The 17,602-nt window shown below is 44.4% G+C and overlaps 1 protein-coding gene across 1 annotated transcript in view; it reads left to right on the forward strand.

Moving 5' to 3' along the window:
• sdk2b (sidekick cell adhesion molecule 2b) overlaps window positions 1-12,919 on the forward strand; it is a 68,416-nt gene extending 55,497 nt beyond the window's left edge. Inside the window, exons 40-44 of the mRNA XM_076092854.1 lie at window positions 850-1,014; window positions 1,164-1,304; window positions 2,516-2,654; window positions 6,668-6,797; window positions 12,440-12,919. Of these exons, the coding sequence (XP_075948969.1) occupies window positions 850-1,014; window positions 1,164-1,304; window positions 2,516-2,654; window positions 6,668-6,797; window positions 12,440-12,919 (1,055 nt within the window). The remainder of the gene's footprint in view (window positions 1-849; window positions 1,015-1,163; window positions 1,305-2,515; window positions 2,655-6,667; window positions 6,798-12,439) is intronic.
• The last annotated feature ends 4,683 nt before the right edge of the window (window positions 12,920-17,602 follow it).

The raw sequence follows: 17,602 nt of genomic DNA on the forward strand, positions 1-17,602 counted from the left end.
ATTAAGGAAAGTGGAGTAAAGTGTCAACATCTGCTGCCCCGCAGTCTGTCTCACCGGTATTTTAATGGGTTATTGATTGTGGCGCTGCAGTTGAGACAATTGGCATCAGGTTTCAGTCGTGATTGACAGGCCCCGGCAGGGTTAAGGAGGTGATGGATGGTAGGGGACTCTCAGGGAGGGATGTGTTTCACTACTTTCTAGTGAAAAGTTGAAGGGGGTTGTTAGTCCTAGATTTGAAGGAGGATTAGCAACACTGGTGATGAGAATATATTGCGTAGATTGATGTCCAGCAGACGAGGAAGATGCTTAAAACCTCTTCACGCGACCCCCTTCCCCCCCTTCATCTTCTCGTCTCCATATGCCAAGGGCCATAACTCTCTGCAGTATCGTATAACTTGATGACTCGTGTTTGTCTTCAAATCTAATTACGCCAGCTTTTCTAAATTTAGCCGAAGTTTAGCAACGTGACAGGTGAACTCCGGTGCTTGTTTATGTCTGTGTGCCAAAGTCAAACTTACTTTGATGCTTACAAGCAGCGACCTGTAATAAATGGTCTCTGGCAGGATTTCCAAAGCTAAGCACCGAACATTGCTTCATTTGAAATATGGCTGCACCTCTATTTATGATGTGCATTTGGTTGCAGTAAATTTTACAGGGGCCACTGGAATTGATGGATTGTGTAATATTTGCAGGAATTATGAATTACCCTGGTAGCTGCCAGCCAGACCGGAGCCTTATATCAAACAAAGCAACCGACCTGTTAACAAAGACATATTGACGTTGTTCAAATGCTTTACAAGTTTCATTTTCTCGTCAGACCCGTACTCACCCAAAATTGCAATTTTACAGATGAGGGTTTGTGGGATATCCTAATCAAGGACATCCCCAAGGAAGTAACATCCCACACATTCAACATGGATATCCTGAAGCAGGGGGTCAGTTATGACTTCAGGGTAATTGGAGTGAACGACTACGGCTACGGCTCCCCCAGTCTACCTTCTCCTTCTATATCTGGTGAGCTTTCATGTGTTTCTTGATAGTACATTTGAACTACAATAGTTTTGCAGACTAAATTGAATTCCCTAAGGTTAATCAGATCACAAAAATATATGGCAAGTAGTTTTCAACAACCATGAATTCCAATTTTCTCTGTTTTTTTCCAGCCCAAAAAGTGGCGCCTTTCTATGAGGAGTGGTGGTTCCTGGTTGTGGTGGCTTTGGTGGGTCTCATCTTCATCCTGCTGCTGGTTTTCATCCTCATTATCAGGGGCCAGAGCAAGAAGTATGCCAAGAAGTCTGAATCAGGTAAGTGCACACAATTAAATGGAGATTTTCTACGTAGACGTACAGCTATTATAGAAGCCTTGTACCTTCTAGTGGCACGGACGGCCGAGAATCTGATGACTTGGACTTTTCTTTATAAAAGAGTCAATTCTTAAGGGCGTGTAATGATTTGTAGTTTTTCTGAGCAGTCAACATGAGGTCACTTTTCTGAGAGGGTTGTATTGTAAATTCGACTGATAAGCAGGATAATGACAGGGACAGAAAAAAAAAAGCAGGGAAGCAGGAGACGGGTGCATACTTGTCCATTCAGTGCAGCTCTGACATCAGCGGGTATTTCCCTCAGCTCAGCACTTCTGCCATCGCTGTTTAGCTGCCAGGCAGGGGAGGGGAGGGGGTCCCTGCGGGTCACTGCCCATCTTTCTGACTGACGGAGGAAAAACAAGAGGTTCCTTCTCACTCTAACACAAAGACGCTCTCAATGCCTCCATATTCCTCTCCAGGAATCTGGCCCAGGCCACAGGACCTACCCAGCACTCTTTTTTCTTCTTTTTTTTTCCCGTGTGTTTGCGTAACCACCAATTGACCTCGAGTAGCCCTGGAGTAACCACGGAGGTCCTGGCCTCGCTGTGGTCGCTCATAAGTCTTAGGACGACCGAAAGTGTTGTTAACCTGAAGCAACAGCGCCTACAGATATTAATCTAGCGTAGAGCAGCATGGCAGGTCTGTCACTCTCAGTTTATGGTGTTGGCGGTTTGATTAATCGTGAGGGACACTTGGGCGTCGATGCAAAATAGTTGTGTTATTGCCCATTCATCTGTGATGCACAGTGTTTGCACAGAGAAGAACTCTCATCTATCACATGCCGGTGGGTTTTGTACATGCCTCTCCGTGAGTTCTTGAGAGTTTACTTGGACTTGAAACTGGAAAGCAAAAACACGCAAGGTTAGACCTGTTAATGGCCCGGAACCTTTTTAAAGACAGTACATGGCATGTCATGTAATTTCCTTATGAAGATTTATTTGCTCGATTTAAGGACTCGATACATCTCTACCAATCACTCATTCATTGTTTGTCTTCAGAAGGTTCATCTGTCCGTTGTTTTTGTTCCGGAACATTATTTAATGATTTCAGTCATCTTTCCTTATTCCTAATTTTGTTCACTCGCTCACGGTTCCATTCATCCTCCCGTACACTAACCTGTGGTCACACAGTGTCTCTGTACGTGTGTCCAGGTAACAACTCCAACTGTAACGCTCTGACCCACGGAGACCTGGTGAGCCTGGACGAAGGTCGTTTCCCCGCTCTGGAACTCAACAACCGAAGGCTGTCCGTGAAAAACTCATTCTGCCGGAAGAACGGCGTCTACACCAGGTCAGTGGTCCACGCAGCTCATGGACCAGAAAATATGAAGTGCAGAATATATTTAAACTACAGATCAAAATGAAATAACCATATAGTAAAATAATTGGGTTATCTGTGGAGACATTTTCAGCTCTGTAGGGAAAAAAAACACTCGCCTCCTGACAACTTGGACTCAAATCCACTCTTCCTGCTATCTAAAAGCAGCACATAAAAAGACTCCTCAGATTCCTTTTTAATGAGCTTCTGTATTTCTGTGAATCCCAGCTGCAGGACATGCAGCGTGCTGAGACCATGACCTTGTTAATAATATCACTCTGACTGACAAATGTGCTAAGTACTCTGCAGGGGCTGACTCAAGTCCAATTTTGGATCCAACTGTAGACTTTGCATTAGATCATTAATACTTGTTAAGGTAGGAAGTAGCCCTAGAGACGGCTGGAGTCCAGCTGTTTTGTGGCAGTATGTCAGAAGTGACTGTTCGTGTGGATGTCTTAGCTTTCTGTAGTGGTACTGAATGGGAGATGTGATTTGGGGGGGGGGGGGGGGTGGGCAGGTGCCCTCTGATGTTTCACCGAAAAGAAATGAACCTTCTCCGTGTGTGCATATGTGCACGAGTCTGCATGTCCGTCTTGTGAAAAAGAAGTGCATTGCTTTGTGTATGAGAGCGTGTGAGACATTGGTAAAGGTGTGTGTATCCGTATGCGTGGACGCGAGCGCGGCCTCGAGGGCAGATCAAAGCTGCTCCGGGTCTTTGAGGAGCTTCCAGGCAGCTTCCTATTATGTCTCTGGGCTAGAAGGGGGCGGCGAGGATTGAAAGAATGCACAGATGTACTTTCAGACTCGGCACTCTTTGAACTCAGCCCACAGCGGAGAAAACCTAAATCCCAACACCTGAGCCCCACCCCCCCTCCCCCCGATTATAGATTAATGCCACATCTTGATCCGGGGTCTCAGAATACCAAAGACAGGGTGAAGTCCCCTGCCTGATACCGGGATCAGAAATCAAACATTCCTAATCCCACTGTGTTCGTTCTAATTCAGAGCCGTGTCAGACAGCAAATGTCGTTCATGTTTGATTTTGGATACAGAGATCTTCTCTGTGTGGAGATCATTTGTCCAGAGTTTAACAAAAGGGCCGATATGCATGACAGTAAATTCAAGCACCATCGCCAGTAAGTCAACGCAGTTCACTCTGAGTGACTCGATGTGCCTTTTTAGCACTGTTAGGAGTTCCAATCGAATGCTAAGAATAGTTACACATTAAATATTCCGCTTGGCATTGCTGATTCTGGTTAAAAATAGTCAATTTAGGTATTATGTGGTCCCACAGTTTATGTAAGACATTAGCACTCCAGATCCACTATGACAGCACATAAACTACTTGGATTCACTCACAGGAGTCCAAATGTGTCTCGGGGTTGAGGTTTCACTGCTGTTATGTTAAGAGGAACGGATTAACAGCATCATTAGCGTACGGCTTTGTATCCTTCTCTTAATAGTTTGAAATATACTTTGACGCACTGGTTGGGGGTTTAAAGAGGTCTTGGTGAAGTAATTCAGTGTAGATTAACATGGTTTTAAACACTGTTGAGTGACAAAGCTCTTGAACACTTCAGGCATGTTAATGAGTCCCTACAGGCAATTGTAGCATGAGGAGAGGCTGATAATGAGTGTAGACCAGAGGCAGATTTGATTCCCCCCCACCCCCTGTTCTCATTTCTTCCCTGGCGCACTGCTGACTGAATTTTGCTGCGGGAGGATTAAGTAGTGGACCCTTCTCTACTGATAAATAATTCACGCCACACTCAACAGTGTAAGGGAGTCAAGGAGAGCAGGTGAAAGTGGGCTGAGCTTACTCACTGTTTTTAAACAGGCAGTTTATCAGACTGTCCCAGTGGAACAAGAAAGTACATCCGTAACACAGGGAGGCCCAGTGAGCATTTACATTTTCACCTCAAGAAGGACAGGAGAGATATGCAAACATGTATATCAAACATGAATGTACATGAATATCTATATGCATGCAGTTGAAGACGGTCAATATTGAGTAGGATCACATAAAGGATTTTAATTGGCTCCACGAGTGCTTTGGGGTTCCCTTCACCTCCAAATTCTTGAAATGAAGAAATTATTTTCAATATAACCTACAAAGTAAATATCTGTCCTTTCTACCCCTCATTTAATAACACCAAATGAAATAAGTAAAATTCATTCCATTTTAATATTGTAAGTTGTCATCACAGACCCTGAGACACTTGTGTTCTGTTGAACATCCGCAAACATACACAGAGATATGACACAAATTCACCGACCTGTATCGTGTTGCATATAGGTAGCTCATTACTGTACACGTTTCACCGCACTCAAGTTCAGTGAATTAAAGTAACTCGTCGAGCTTAAGTGAATTACAGCTGGCTTTGTGATTTCCTTGTGGACTTTTTCCATTTTGTCCACGCTCAAAATACCACTTGAGAAAACTGCTGGAATGTAGCCGTTTTAAAACATTTTTGAAATGCTTTCAACATGTATTTATTTGGAAAAATGCTAATGTGGTTTCGACTGCTGCAGCAGCTCCTTTGGCAGCGTCGGGCGGCCGGCACTATGGCCTGGAAAGTCAACAGGAGTCAGCATGTCCCAGTAGTCTCAGCCAAACCAGCACCAATCAGCAGAAACAGATGGGAGTTTGTTTAGCAGGACGGGCGACAGTGGAAAGTACGGAGGAGCTCAGGCACCAAGAGTTTTCTTCTCCTCTCATATTTATTTAAAGAACCCCTGACTAGAGCGCACCATTTAAGGAAATGTTTTTCCAGCATTTCATCTTTCTCTGCATTCATTTTTCCTCACTCCTTCTCTCTTTCAGCCTTTAGCTTCGGTCGGCACCTCTCCCCGACCCCCGTTCTCGCTTCACACTCCCTTCTTTGCTCAGTCCTATCACTTACACTCTTTAAACATACATCTGAATGACATATTTGATCGCCGCAGGACGCCGCTGACAGTCTAATCCGTGCAATCGTTCACGTGGGCTCGGATAACATTTGCCAGAGCAGAGCCTGAGGCTGCCATTTGTTTGAGGACCCCTTGAGCACCGCGAGAGTTCAGTTAATAATTTAGTCACAAGGGCCCAGCGGTTTGACGTTCCACAGTGAGGACTGGATCAGGGGGAATTATTCATTCCAGGAGAGACTGGATGAAGGGAGCCATCTCATGAGTGTCCCATGATTCTCATCAACTCCTACACACTCAGACAGACAGTGATACATGTGACCCTGAGAGGAAGTGCTTGCTGCAGTGTCTCAGACATTAGTGAGAATGAGGGAGGCCTAGAGTCATTGCACAGCTTTGCTTGTGTAGCTTTGACAGTGATTTAATAGGATTTCTGAATTCATTACAGCCAAATTATCTTTAGGACAACAACATGGTTCTCATTTGCATAACTTTGGCCATCGTTTCTATTGGTTATGATAGCATTGTACTCACCAAAGTAATTTCTGAGATTTAGGAACATGGTAACATCCGTACAACAAAGATGGGGCAAGGAATACAAGCGGTTAGCGGGCGTTCAGACCAAAATCCCAAACAGTTTAGCCGGGATATCTGAACTACTTATTTGAAGGTAAACCTGAAGGTGACCACACCAGAAAAAAAGCTGCATTAATCCCAAAATGCACAGGAGAACTGTGCGCATTAATCCGGTAGGTCAAAGCTGAACAAGGAAGTGAGTGTGCAAACTGCGATGGATTTACATCAGTAAAATGTGGTAAATAATTCTAACTTTTACTTTTGTTTTCCCTTCCAAGTACATTTGGATAAACTTTCTAATTGGTCTGATCTTCCAACTTCATGATTTCTGCCCCCTTTGTTATATCACTGCGTTCCCAGAAATCAGCAGTAAAAATGTAAAATGGAATTATCCTTTTGATTTTTAATTGATTTTAAATGGTTGTCATGAAATGCAAAAAAAATAGTGGAACAAAAAAGAACCAACTGAATCACTCTCACGGTCTGTCTTCGCCTCTGCCCAGGTCTCCTCCTCGGCCCAGTCCAGGCAGTCTTCACTATTCAGACGAGGACGTCAGCACAAAGTACAATGACCTGATCCCTGCGGAGAGCAGCAGTCTGACGGAAAAACCCTCCGAAATCTCAGACTCACAGGTGCAGTAGCCACTCTTGTTTGTTTACACTACACCTTGTCTGGTCTGTGTATGTAAAACGTTCACCGTCCGTCTGCATTAAGTGTGTGTTTGTGACATGTTCGTACCCGTCTGTGTGTGTGCACATTGTCATCTCCTTGAATTCCTCGCGAATTCAGTTTTTTTTGCATTGTGGGCTGTACAGTGTTTTCGTGTCATTCTGTCCACGTGGTGTCTTTTCTCCGTCATTCGCCTGAATGCCATTCGGCCCGCAGAGGTCATGAGATACAGCATAGTAATGCACAAGGAGAGATGAGAGATTAATGACTCCGCTCGCTGGCGGCCAAGCAGTTTTTCAGGCCAGGCAGTGGCCTGTGGAGAATGTCACTCTGCCGACACCCACCTGCGATCCAGGCCACTGCACTCAGCCACAGCACTCGTTATGTAAGCTAGTGACGTATTGGTGGGAACCGCTCCACCAGCCAGGCAGCCGATCCAACTTTCCTACTGACGTGTTTTACTGCAAGTCAGGGTCAGAGTCAGTAAAACTCATCTCTGAGGAAAGCTGAAAATACTGTATTGGCTTTTCACTCCTCTTCTGTGGCAGAACCTAGCCTCATTAGCATTCTAGGTAGTCAGATATCTTAGGTTTGAATCTCTTTTGAATTCCAAAGTGTTCTTGGCAGACACTCCCAGGACTGATAAATGAACAAGCACTGCTAGAGTGTCTAACTTGTGTCATTTGCTATGTGCTGAGCTAAACTGCTTTTGCCCAGTAAGTGAGTGCAATCGATAAATTCTGACTTCCTTTCTGTCTCTCCCGCCTATCTTTCCATCGATCAGTCTGCGTGCCTCCCTCATGTCTCTGATTTCCTGACTATTTCTATTTCATTTTGGGATTTTTTTTCTTTATTTTTACGTTGTTTTAAAGAACATCTGACCTGTTTCTTCCCCTATGTCTTATATGCACATATGTTGTTTCTGTTTTTTGTTTATGTCGCCTCCCTCCCCGGCTCTCTGTGGTTTGGGGGAACCATCTTGCGGTGTGCAGTCTGGTTTTGATCCTAGTCAGATGAAAGCTGCCGGGGAGGGGGTATTCCCCTGAATTCCCTTGCTTTCAGGCTTCCTTCAGTGTTCTCTCTTTTATCTACAAATTCTTTACTCTGGGCATTTCTCAAATTATCTTGGAACATCTCTCAGCTAGCTACGTGAATGCTATGTGAATTCCGCAGCCAGAAATCTCTCCCCACCTGACTTTATGGGAACCTAAGTCCCATTTCCAGATCAAATGAAAATCTCCCGACAATGAATCGTTACGGACAGGACCTTTCGCAGCGCGATAACATCCCCCTCAAATGAAATAATTTCGTAATTTCATCGCCTGTCTGACATATCTACCGTTCGCACTTGTGTATTGTCAAACACGGCCTTTATGCAGTAGCCGCTGCCACACTGCGCAGTCAAGGGGCTGACGCTGGCTTTGATGGGCTACACCACACAGAGCCCTGCCTGTTACCCTCGGGCTCGTCTGCCATGCCCCCTGACAGGCCGTCATATCAGCACCCAATGGTGCTTCGGAAGAATCCAGGAATGCTCTTTGAAGTTTTATTGAGCGGATAACCCTGAGCTATCGGTATGACATTGTGCTGTCTGTCCTCTTTAATCCCCGGGGGCTCCACCAGCAGGTATAAGTTGACTATTGTACTCGTCCTCGAGAGGGGATATGAAGGAAGCTAACATTGACATGGCAAGGCAACAAGGCCACCATTACTGCTCTGCCCCCCTGCAGGTAGTTCCCTATTGACTTGTTTTCCCTTTAGAGGCTCTCTCATTTGGCGAGGCTGCCTCTGTGTCTTTATGTGTCGTTTAAGACCGAAACCAGTCAAAGACAGATGATCTCATCTCTGAGTCAGAGATGCTCTCTCTGCAGAGTGGCATTCCGTGGGAGAGAAATGCAAGTGTCTGCTTTCTGTTACATGCTTTCTCTCCCCTTCTTCCTATCTGCCTCTGTTTATCTCACTCTTTCTCCACCCTCCCACACCCTGTCTCTCCGGCTACGGTAGCTTCTTTTGTTTCGGCCGGGGCTCAACTGAGAGTGCGTTCTGAAATGTTTGGGTTGTCTCTAGTGGCAACGCACCACTTTGTTTTGAGGCCAGTCTGAAGCATGATGTCATAACCCGGAGTAAAGGACAATTATGACCGCAAATATATTACATTTTATTTTTAATAATTTGAAGGCGTGTGTACATAACAGAGGGATAAAGACAGAAATGGTGGATGAAAGGAGGAGTTTGTGAGAGGAAAACTAGCCCCATATAGTCCCTTAAACTTCAGACGGCTGACAAATTAAGAAAAGAAAAAAATGTGTAGGGAACCGCAACAAAAGCACATGCTTCCATTACTCTCACTAATGCCCAACAACATCTCAAATCCCTTGATCATAGTTGTTCTGAATGAAGCAACATACACTACAGCAGTGAGAGGGGATTGGAGCTGCTAAGGAGGCCTATATCCCTGCCTTGATGATGAAAAATACAACTTTACTTTGATGCGGCAAGCATTTCAGTACGCCAAAAACACATATTCCAATTGCTGTTTTTCCTCCACTCTAATCCTTTTTTTTTTCTACACAGAAATCGTCTCAAGCACACAAAAATGTATGTACTGTGAATGTCTCTGGGCTTTTTAATCCCCCTTCGAGCCCCAGATATACTGTCTTTGTCTGCGGGGACCCCTGCTGTGTTCACTTCATCAATGAGAGTGACATAGACAGCCCCCCCCCCCCCTTTTCTCCCCCTCCTCATTGCAATAATCCATAACTAGAGGACAAAGGACTGACCCACGCTGTGGTACTGGGGGATACATGCATCCATTCTGGGGGGAGGGGGTGGGGGCCATGCTTGCCGTAAGATTGTTGTTTCAGTCTCATGCCATAAGCCATAGGAAAGGAAAGTTATCGACAATGCACCTTTAACTTTTGGTTAATCACAGAATGCTTCGCGGGACATCTTTAGGCATGAATATAGATACAAAATAAGAATCACTGACATGATAGCATATGCCATTTTCAGTTGAACTCTGTCGAGACTGAGGTCAAAGGTCAAAGTTCAGGGGGTAGATTGTGGGAACACCTGCTCTATTTGCCGACAATTTATCTACACCAAATAGTAATTTTGTCCAATATTTAATGAACATCCATTGTTGTGTTTTTTCTTCCCCCCCCCTCCCCCTGTCCCACATTGTTTTCCCTTCACGATGTTAGCGATTGTAAACAGGGACACAGGGTAACTTTATTATGCTGGTGATAAAATAAACTACTGTCAAGAGGTTTCACCAGTTAATTGGATAGATGTCTTAATCGCTTTCTCTGCCTAATTTAACATCATAATGATGTAAAAATGTGTAATAATTGTCACTGGCAGGCTGGTATGTGTCTGTCTTCCACATTTCATTGCATACATAAGATGTTGGTTCCCTTGAGGCTGAGGTGCAACACTGCATTTCATCCCTTAAAGTCTCTTTCTTTCACAGCATTCAGCTCGAGTAATTAGCTCGTAATGAGTTAAAGTGAGAAGCTGTTTCGCAAGCCGTGCTGCCCCAGAGGCAAATTGGTTCCTCAATTGGATCCTTGAGTTATTTCTGTTAAAGACTGATTATGAACCAAAAGCAACAGGAGGTCAGATTGCATTGGTTTATACTTGTACGTAGAACATCACAAAAGTCAGAACAACTGTTGCGCACACTCCACAGTCAAGCAGCCAGGCAACCAACGCTCTTTCCCACTAACTCACACACACACACACACACACACACACACACACACACACACACAACTGGAGTGGTGTTTCCTCTCTCAATGCAGCGTTAATTCTTTCAGAGTGAGGTAATACCACTTGAAGTGGCTCAGTATGTCTTGTTGGTCCACTGTGAATAGATCTTGTTGTTGTGTTGCTAAACACACTGGCGTGACTGGATTGCCTTTCAGCACTGGTTGGCCTCAAGTGTTCACAACAAAGACAAACACAGGCTCTAATGCATCCCAGACTTCTGCTCTACGTATTGAGAGGAACAGCAACATAAAAGAAAGTTAGAAAAAAGAGAAAAGAAATGATGATCATTGTTGAGAGTAAGGGGGGAAGGGATCAATTTCTTTTGTTTAGACCCAAAGAAGATCAAAAAAGCAGGATATTTAATACAAGGCCTATTTGGACATTTAGAAACTCTTCTGACAGCTGAAAAAGAAAAGTCTTGTGAAGGGGTTCGCCGTAGGAGACATGAGCCATGTTGAGGCTGAGGGGTAATCTGAGCCTGCTGCCATATGCATCACATATGTGCCGTGCAATATCCAGCAAAGAGAGCTGTGCTCCGGAGTGCATCCTTCGAGTGCGAGCCAACAGCCATGTTCCCGTATGAGAAGATTGAACATGATAATATGAGTGGTGAGAGATAAAGAACCTTGAGACAGTCACAGTTATCAGCACCATGTTCACGGTGTACTCTTCCGAAAAGAATAAGCCTCTTTGGGAAATTACCCGGTGACAACTTTGGCAGCGGCGGCTGTGTCTTAGTGCTCTGTGGCCATGTGATTAATCACAGGCTAGCTAGCCAATTGGCAGCTTGCTTTCATGGCAATTAGTTAGACCATAAGCAATCCCCACCGAGTGTTCAATGATCACATTGCTTTCTGTTTGACGCGTGGAATGTTACTTGACGTGAATACAATAGCGTCCCTAGCCCAGCCCGCAGCGAGGTGGAGGGTTGGTAGCGAGAATGTGCTCAGGTTTATTGTCATTTCTTTAGAGATGGCTTGGAGGGAATTCAAACTGACTGAAAGAATGAGGAAAATGAATTATACTTCCTAATTAACTAAATCACATCTATTTTCGAGAATGCACTGCACGACCTGTGTTTCTTTTTTTATTTGTAGCTTGTCACACCATTCATCCAGAATGGCACAAAGGACCTATACATATGTATAACATATCTATGAGTATCATCGTCATGACTGGGCCATTTGAATCATTCTGTTATGGTGATGTACTGTAAAACCCATTGTTTTGTTCACCCATAGGAGGCGCTGGTGTTTTCATATGGGACAGGTGGCCTACATACACTTCCACTGCATTTGGTGAGGTTCCTGTGGCTGCCTGCTTTGAATGTTTGTAGCCTGATAGGTGACTGGTTCCTAGTGCTAGTCCTCATCAAATCCTCTCCCCCAGATTCCCATAACAGGTCTTATATGGTACACTGTGCTGAACAACACCAAAGCCCCGTCTACTGGCGTGGTGGGGACACAGAGATCTTAGATCCTGAACATACTGATTAACTCCAGGAGATAAAATTGACCTTTGCCATCTTGTGTTGATGGTCCGTTTACAATGCACGCTTCAGTAACAAGTCATCCCTCCGTCATCATGCTTTGACCATGTTTGGTGTCCATGTGTTCTTGTGCTGTGTTGTAAATGTAAGTGTGTATGCATGTGTGTGCTGTTTAGACGGGGGTGTTTGTGAATTGACGACTTTGCTCAAAATAATTCAATAACTTCATGTTCATTTACATTTGTAGCCTCAGCATCTCTAACTGCTCCACATGGAAACACTACAGAGTCACCCCATGCTAACTCCATATTTTAAAGTCTCCTCGTTATTGTCTTTCTTTCACAGGGCAGCGACAGTGAGTACGAGGTGGACCCCAACCGACAGAAGACGCACTCCTTCGTCAACCACTACATAAGCGACCCCACTTACTACAACTCCTGGCGGCGCCAACAGAAAGGCATATCCCGGGCACAGGCCTACAGCTACACCGAGTCCGAGTCGGGCGACCCGGATCACTGCGCCCCCCCGCCACTGCCTCCTCTACCTCCACTGCCACCCCAGCTCAGCTCGCCTAGCCCCCTGCTCAGCTCGCCCAGCCCCCAGCCTCAGCAAGCCCAGGGCCAGCCTCAGGGCCCACCTCAGGGCCCACCTCAGGGCCCGCCCCAGGGCCAAGGCAGCCTGTTTAGGCCCAAAGGTAGCCGGACTCCGACCCCCTCCCAACAGAGCTCCAACCCCCCCAGCCAGCACAGCACCCTCTACAGGCCCCCTAGCAGCCTAGCCCCTGGCTCGCGGGCCCCAATCGCTGGCTTCTCCTCCTTTGTGTGAAAAAGGCTGAAAAGGACATCAAAACTTCTGGAAATATCTACCCACCTTGTGTTAACGGAGAACACAGAAGCGCGCAGTTAACCCATTCAAGTCATTTACGGCTTTCCTGCTTTCTATTACTTTTCTTTTTTTTACGTGTTACTGTTCTTTAGTCTGCTGGATACATGCGGAACAACACTATGAGACTTTTTGGAACACTTTTTTATTGTTTAATGTGTGGAAGTGTGCCAGTGTAGATTTATCCCACCAGTTGATAAAATCACTCTCTGCATCATCTTTTCGCTTTTTTGTTTTTGCTATTTGAACTATTTGCATGCATGACTTTGTCCTCCCTTTTTTTTGTTGCTTTTCTTTGGAAACATTCAAATGTTAATCTCTTTGATTCTGTACAAAGCCACAAGAATCTTTGAAAACACACATGCATATAAATATATATATATATATATATATAAACATATATATAGTAGATGTACCTAAAAGACAAAATCAAGTCAATGCAGAGTCTGCGTTGATGGAGACTGAAAAAAACAATATGATGGAGCCATATTGTGGAAGTGAAAGGACAAGTGTTTGTTTGGACTGGATGACCTGGATGTAAAAAACAACAACAATGAGGACAGACGTGGATGTGGAATTTCATGCCAAATTGAACAAGTTTTAATGTGTAGGCCGGGGAGAGTTATTAGCGGACATTGGCGAAACAATCATGGGTTTCCATGGAAGCAGCTCTCTGGCCTACAGCACACTAATGCATAGAAACATCTGGCCAAGGCGGGTCAAATGTCAATGACTGCGCCGCGCCTGAGGGACCCTGCAGATATATAAAATGAGTGTATATCTGTTAAAGTGAAAGTGTTTAAGTCGTCATTGTGAGTGTGGTAAAGTGGATCAGAGATGCCTTGATAGAGAAACAATTATTTATGTTATCTGGTACCAATTGTTACTGAAACTGCGGATGGTGCCCTTGACATCGTAAATGGCTGGCCTCGCGCTCCGAGAGCCTTTCTTTTAATCCTGACAGATGTGGGCTGTGAATTAATTTGCATTCACGACCCATATTTCTTTTCACCGTTTTGCTGGCTCACGTACACACACACATCAGTCTCATTCTGCATAATGTCTACTGAAACGCTTTGAAGTCCGACCTAAGAGCATCAGAGCTGTCTGAAGTAGACTGGCACGGTCACGTGTGGGCACGGCTGCTGGTTCCGCTAAAATGTTAACAGTGAGATTTTGATAAGAAACAATGTTTGTTTTTTTTCTTCCTGTTTCCTTCCTTGCTGGTATAACTCTTCTCTGTCTCTGCTCACAATCACGGGGCAGCGCCGAGCTTGCGCCAAGAGATGATGTCATTGAATTGCCTCACCTCTTTCCCTTTTGTGTAATCAATCACGCTGTACTATTCAGGTGTGACTGTATCGTCCCAAATGCTAGTGCGTGTACGTGTGTGTGTGAGTGTCTGCGCGTGCATGTGTATGTGTGCGTGTGATTACACTTCTTGTGCATAAGCTTTACAGATCATTCACTGTGTGTCTGGTTATAAAGAGATTGTCGTGCAGCAGCTGTAAACCTGCCTGGAGTAACACCACAGAGGGCTGGCACCGTCCGGCCGCCCGCCAGGCGCACTCATAACGCTATAGTGAAGACTCAGTGGTGTGTTCCTAGTTTTCATAGTTTAAAAAACAAAACTAAGAAAAAAAAAAATCACCTTTTTTTTCTTTTTTTCTCTGTGGGGTGATTTCATTGTACGCAACAAAAGCTTATCATGCAGAATCTGAATGAATATATGATCACAGTACATTTCTGAAATAAATTATTTTTGAATGTTAGTAGTTCTGGTGCTCAATTGAAAACATTTGCCACAACACACAACACACGGCCTCTGTAGCTGCACCGTAGGAGTCATTCACACATCTAAGCCATTACCACTGAAACCCTCTCCTCACCATGATCGCCGCTCGAACTCAGTAAATGAAAACAACATTAACACGCTGATTGCACAAGCAGTCGTCTGCTATTCACTAATGACGAGAGGAAATAGCCGAGGTTGCCTTGATGTAACTCCACTCCTTTGCCCACTATCACTCCGTATCAGCAGTACATGAAAGAATGTAAACTAAGGGCTAAACCTTTAATTAGTATTTCCAGGTAAACAGTGAACGTGTGAAATGCCGCGGGGTATATCATGTCAGTAAATGGCGCCTTACCTTTAATGACAAGTCATGAAAACATCACAGGAAAGCGTGCATAAATGTGAGAGAACAAAATGCTCCGAGTATAAATGCTTTTTAGCACATAGGTCTGTCTGTGGCTAATTAGTTGATGAAATCCCACCTAACCTTAGTGTTACTCAGGGCAGCAATAAATTGGATCAGTGCAGATGCTGTGCAATCCTGTTATCTGGTTACAAATGTCCCCTCCGGACTTTTTCGTGCTCCACCACAATTCATTAGCTCATCCTTTGTTCCTTGGTCGAATAAACTGGCTCAGTTGGACCTTTAAACCTATCAGACTGCACATGAAGTGATACCTATATGTATTTAAGGCATAAGCGATGTGTTTGAAAGAGTACCTGAACTAACAGAGACACACTTGCATGACAGAAGCACGTGCACAATGTCAGATGGTGTTAGATGCTAATGGGATCACATTCGACTTGATCCAGGGCTAACCTACTAAACACATAGGCATGAGAAGAGAGGAGATTAGATGTGATAGGACAGAACAGGGAATTGGAACGAGCGCGTCCAAAGCGCTAATCCCCCTTTTTTTGAAAACACATGGGAAATTTCCCTCTGACAGAAGAATCACAGACAGGAGGCATTTCACTTGCCGAACAATTTATTTCCTTCTGTCTCTCTTTCGCGCTCCCTCGGGGAAATGAATGACAGACGAGAGCGAGCTGGTGGTCCCCGTTAAAAAGGGAGCCCGGCGTACTAAATAGCCCTGATGAGCTTTGAGAACCCACAGTTTGGAATAATAAAGGATTCAGACAGAAGGTGTAGTTCAAAGGAGTTTGAAACCCTGAATTTAATTGCCTCATTTGTGAGCTTCACTGAGGGTGGTTTGGGGACATGAAGAGGATATACTGGCTGTTGGAGAAAGGATACTAATTTGAGAAAGGGGACGTACCCTGAGTGCCGTTCATGAATGCCTTTCTAATGTACTGATTGGTGGATGCTTAAATTGGTTTCTGACTTAATGTGCATTATGGGAACTATAAGATGACAGTAGCCATTTTGGTACGTCCGTTGACAACCTCTCACCCTCACTCTTCATGCAGTTTGGATGGAGACTAGTTTCCACAGTGTGCGGTTCAAGTAAGATCCACTTAAGTATCTGAGGCAACTGAAAATCGTGACATAAATTGCGGGAATTGTTGGATGAAGTCATTCGGTCACAATTATTTTTATCGCCGTTGGTTTGTCCAGTTGACAGGTTTCCACTAGAAAAGAAAATCCCTTGTGTCCCAATTTCTTACTGTAGCCTTTCCGGGCTGGATTCATTATGTAACGTAGAACACAAAACCACCCAAGGAAGCAGTAATTGAATAAGGGGGCCCGCTTCAGGGGTGATGTGCCATCAAAGTTTTGTCCTGCATACCCTCAGTGAAGTTCTGAAGGACCAAGACACGGCTTCCTGTAAAACTCTGCGCCACTAATTGGTCCATCATGTCTTAATATAAGCCCTGATGATATTGACAGATGGCCGAATGAGGCTTTTAGAGTAACAGTAGTTAAAGTTCACACCTGAGGACCAGATGACTTTTGTAACCACACAAGGCTCATTTCTACATGACCGGAATGAATAAATGCATCAAAGGTTGTACATTTGTTTTGGGTGGGTGAAATTAAAAGGCCCTTGTTAATGTTATCTGGAAGTTGTCAAAAATAATTGGAGTAAAGTGCACCAAGTCAACCTTAATTACCTTCGTACTAATGTAAATCAATGTGTTTGGACCTTTGATCATAGTAATGTGCTACTTTGCAGTACGTTTGCCCCAATGCTACAAATCATACACGGGAAGAACATCAATTCCTGCACATTTCTAATATTTAGTGAGTATTTGAAATCAAAAGGCTGTCAGCAGAATGTACTATTACAACACAAGTTTGTATTTGTGCCTTGTTGCATGCATGAGAAGCAGTGTGGTTGTGATCATACAACAATTTTAAGGAACAAACCCAATGCACAGGCCTTTACAACACGCAGCCATGAAAGTTCACTATTGCAGGTCTGCCAATTATTAAAAAAACACAACTCTACTGGAATTAAGAGAAAAGTTCAACCCCTTGGGAAATACATGTATTTCGCTTTCTTGTCAGGGGTTTTGATTGGAGATGTAATACCACTGTCATGTCTGTAGCGTAAATATGAGGCGCCACGTTCATTCCTATGAAAGGTGCTCAATGGCGCATGAAGCAAAAAAAGTTTGACTTTCGAGTATAGAATTCAGATGAAGATACCTGGATCGTCCGGCGATCTTCCTCATCCAGGGGGCCCATCGATGAAGCGCACCAGCGTCTCCTTTGAACCCCTCCTCCCAGCCCTCGGTCCAGCCTCGTCCTACGTGGACAACATAGGACGGAACTTTGGATTCAGCAATAAGTGCTTTTTACAACTTTATTCAAGTGATCGTAATGATTTACCTCAACAAAAACAAATAGCTACTGAGTTAAAAGT

This window comes from Anarhichas minor, unplaced genomic scaffold (assembly GCF_050575085.1).
Source record: "Anarhichas minor isolate MPS153535 unplaced genomic scaffold, ASM5057508v1 ptg000017l, whole genome shotgun sequence".
NCBI lineage: Eukaryota > Metazoa > Chordata > Actinopteri > Perciformes > Anarhichadidae > Anarhichas > Anarhichas minor.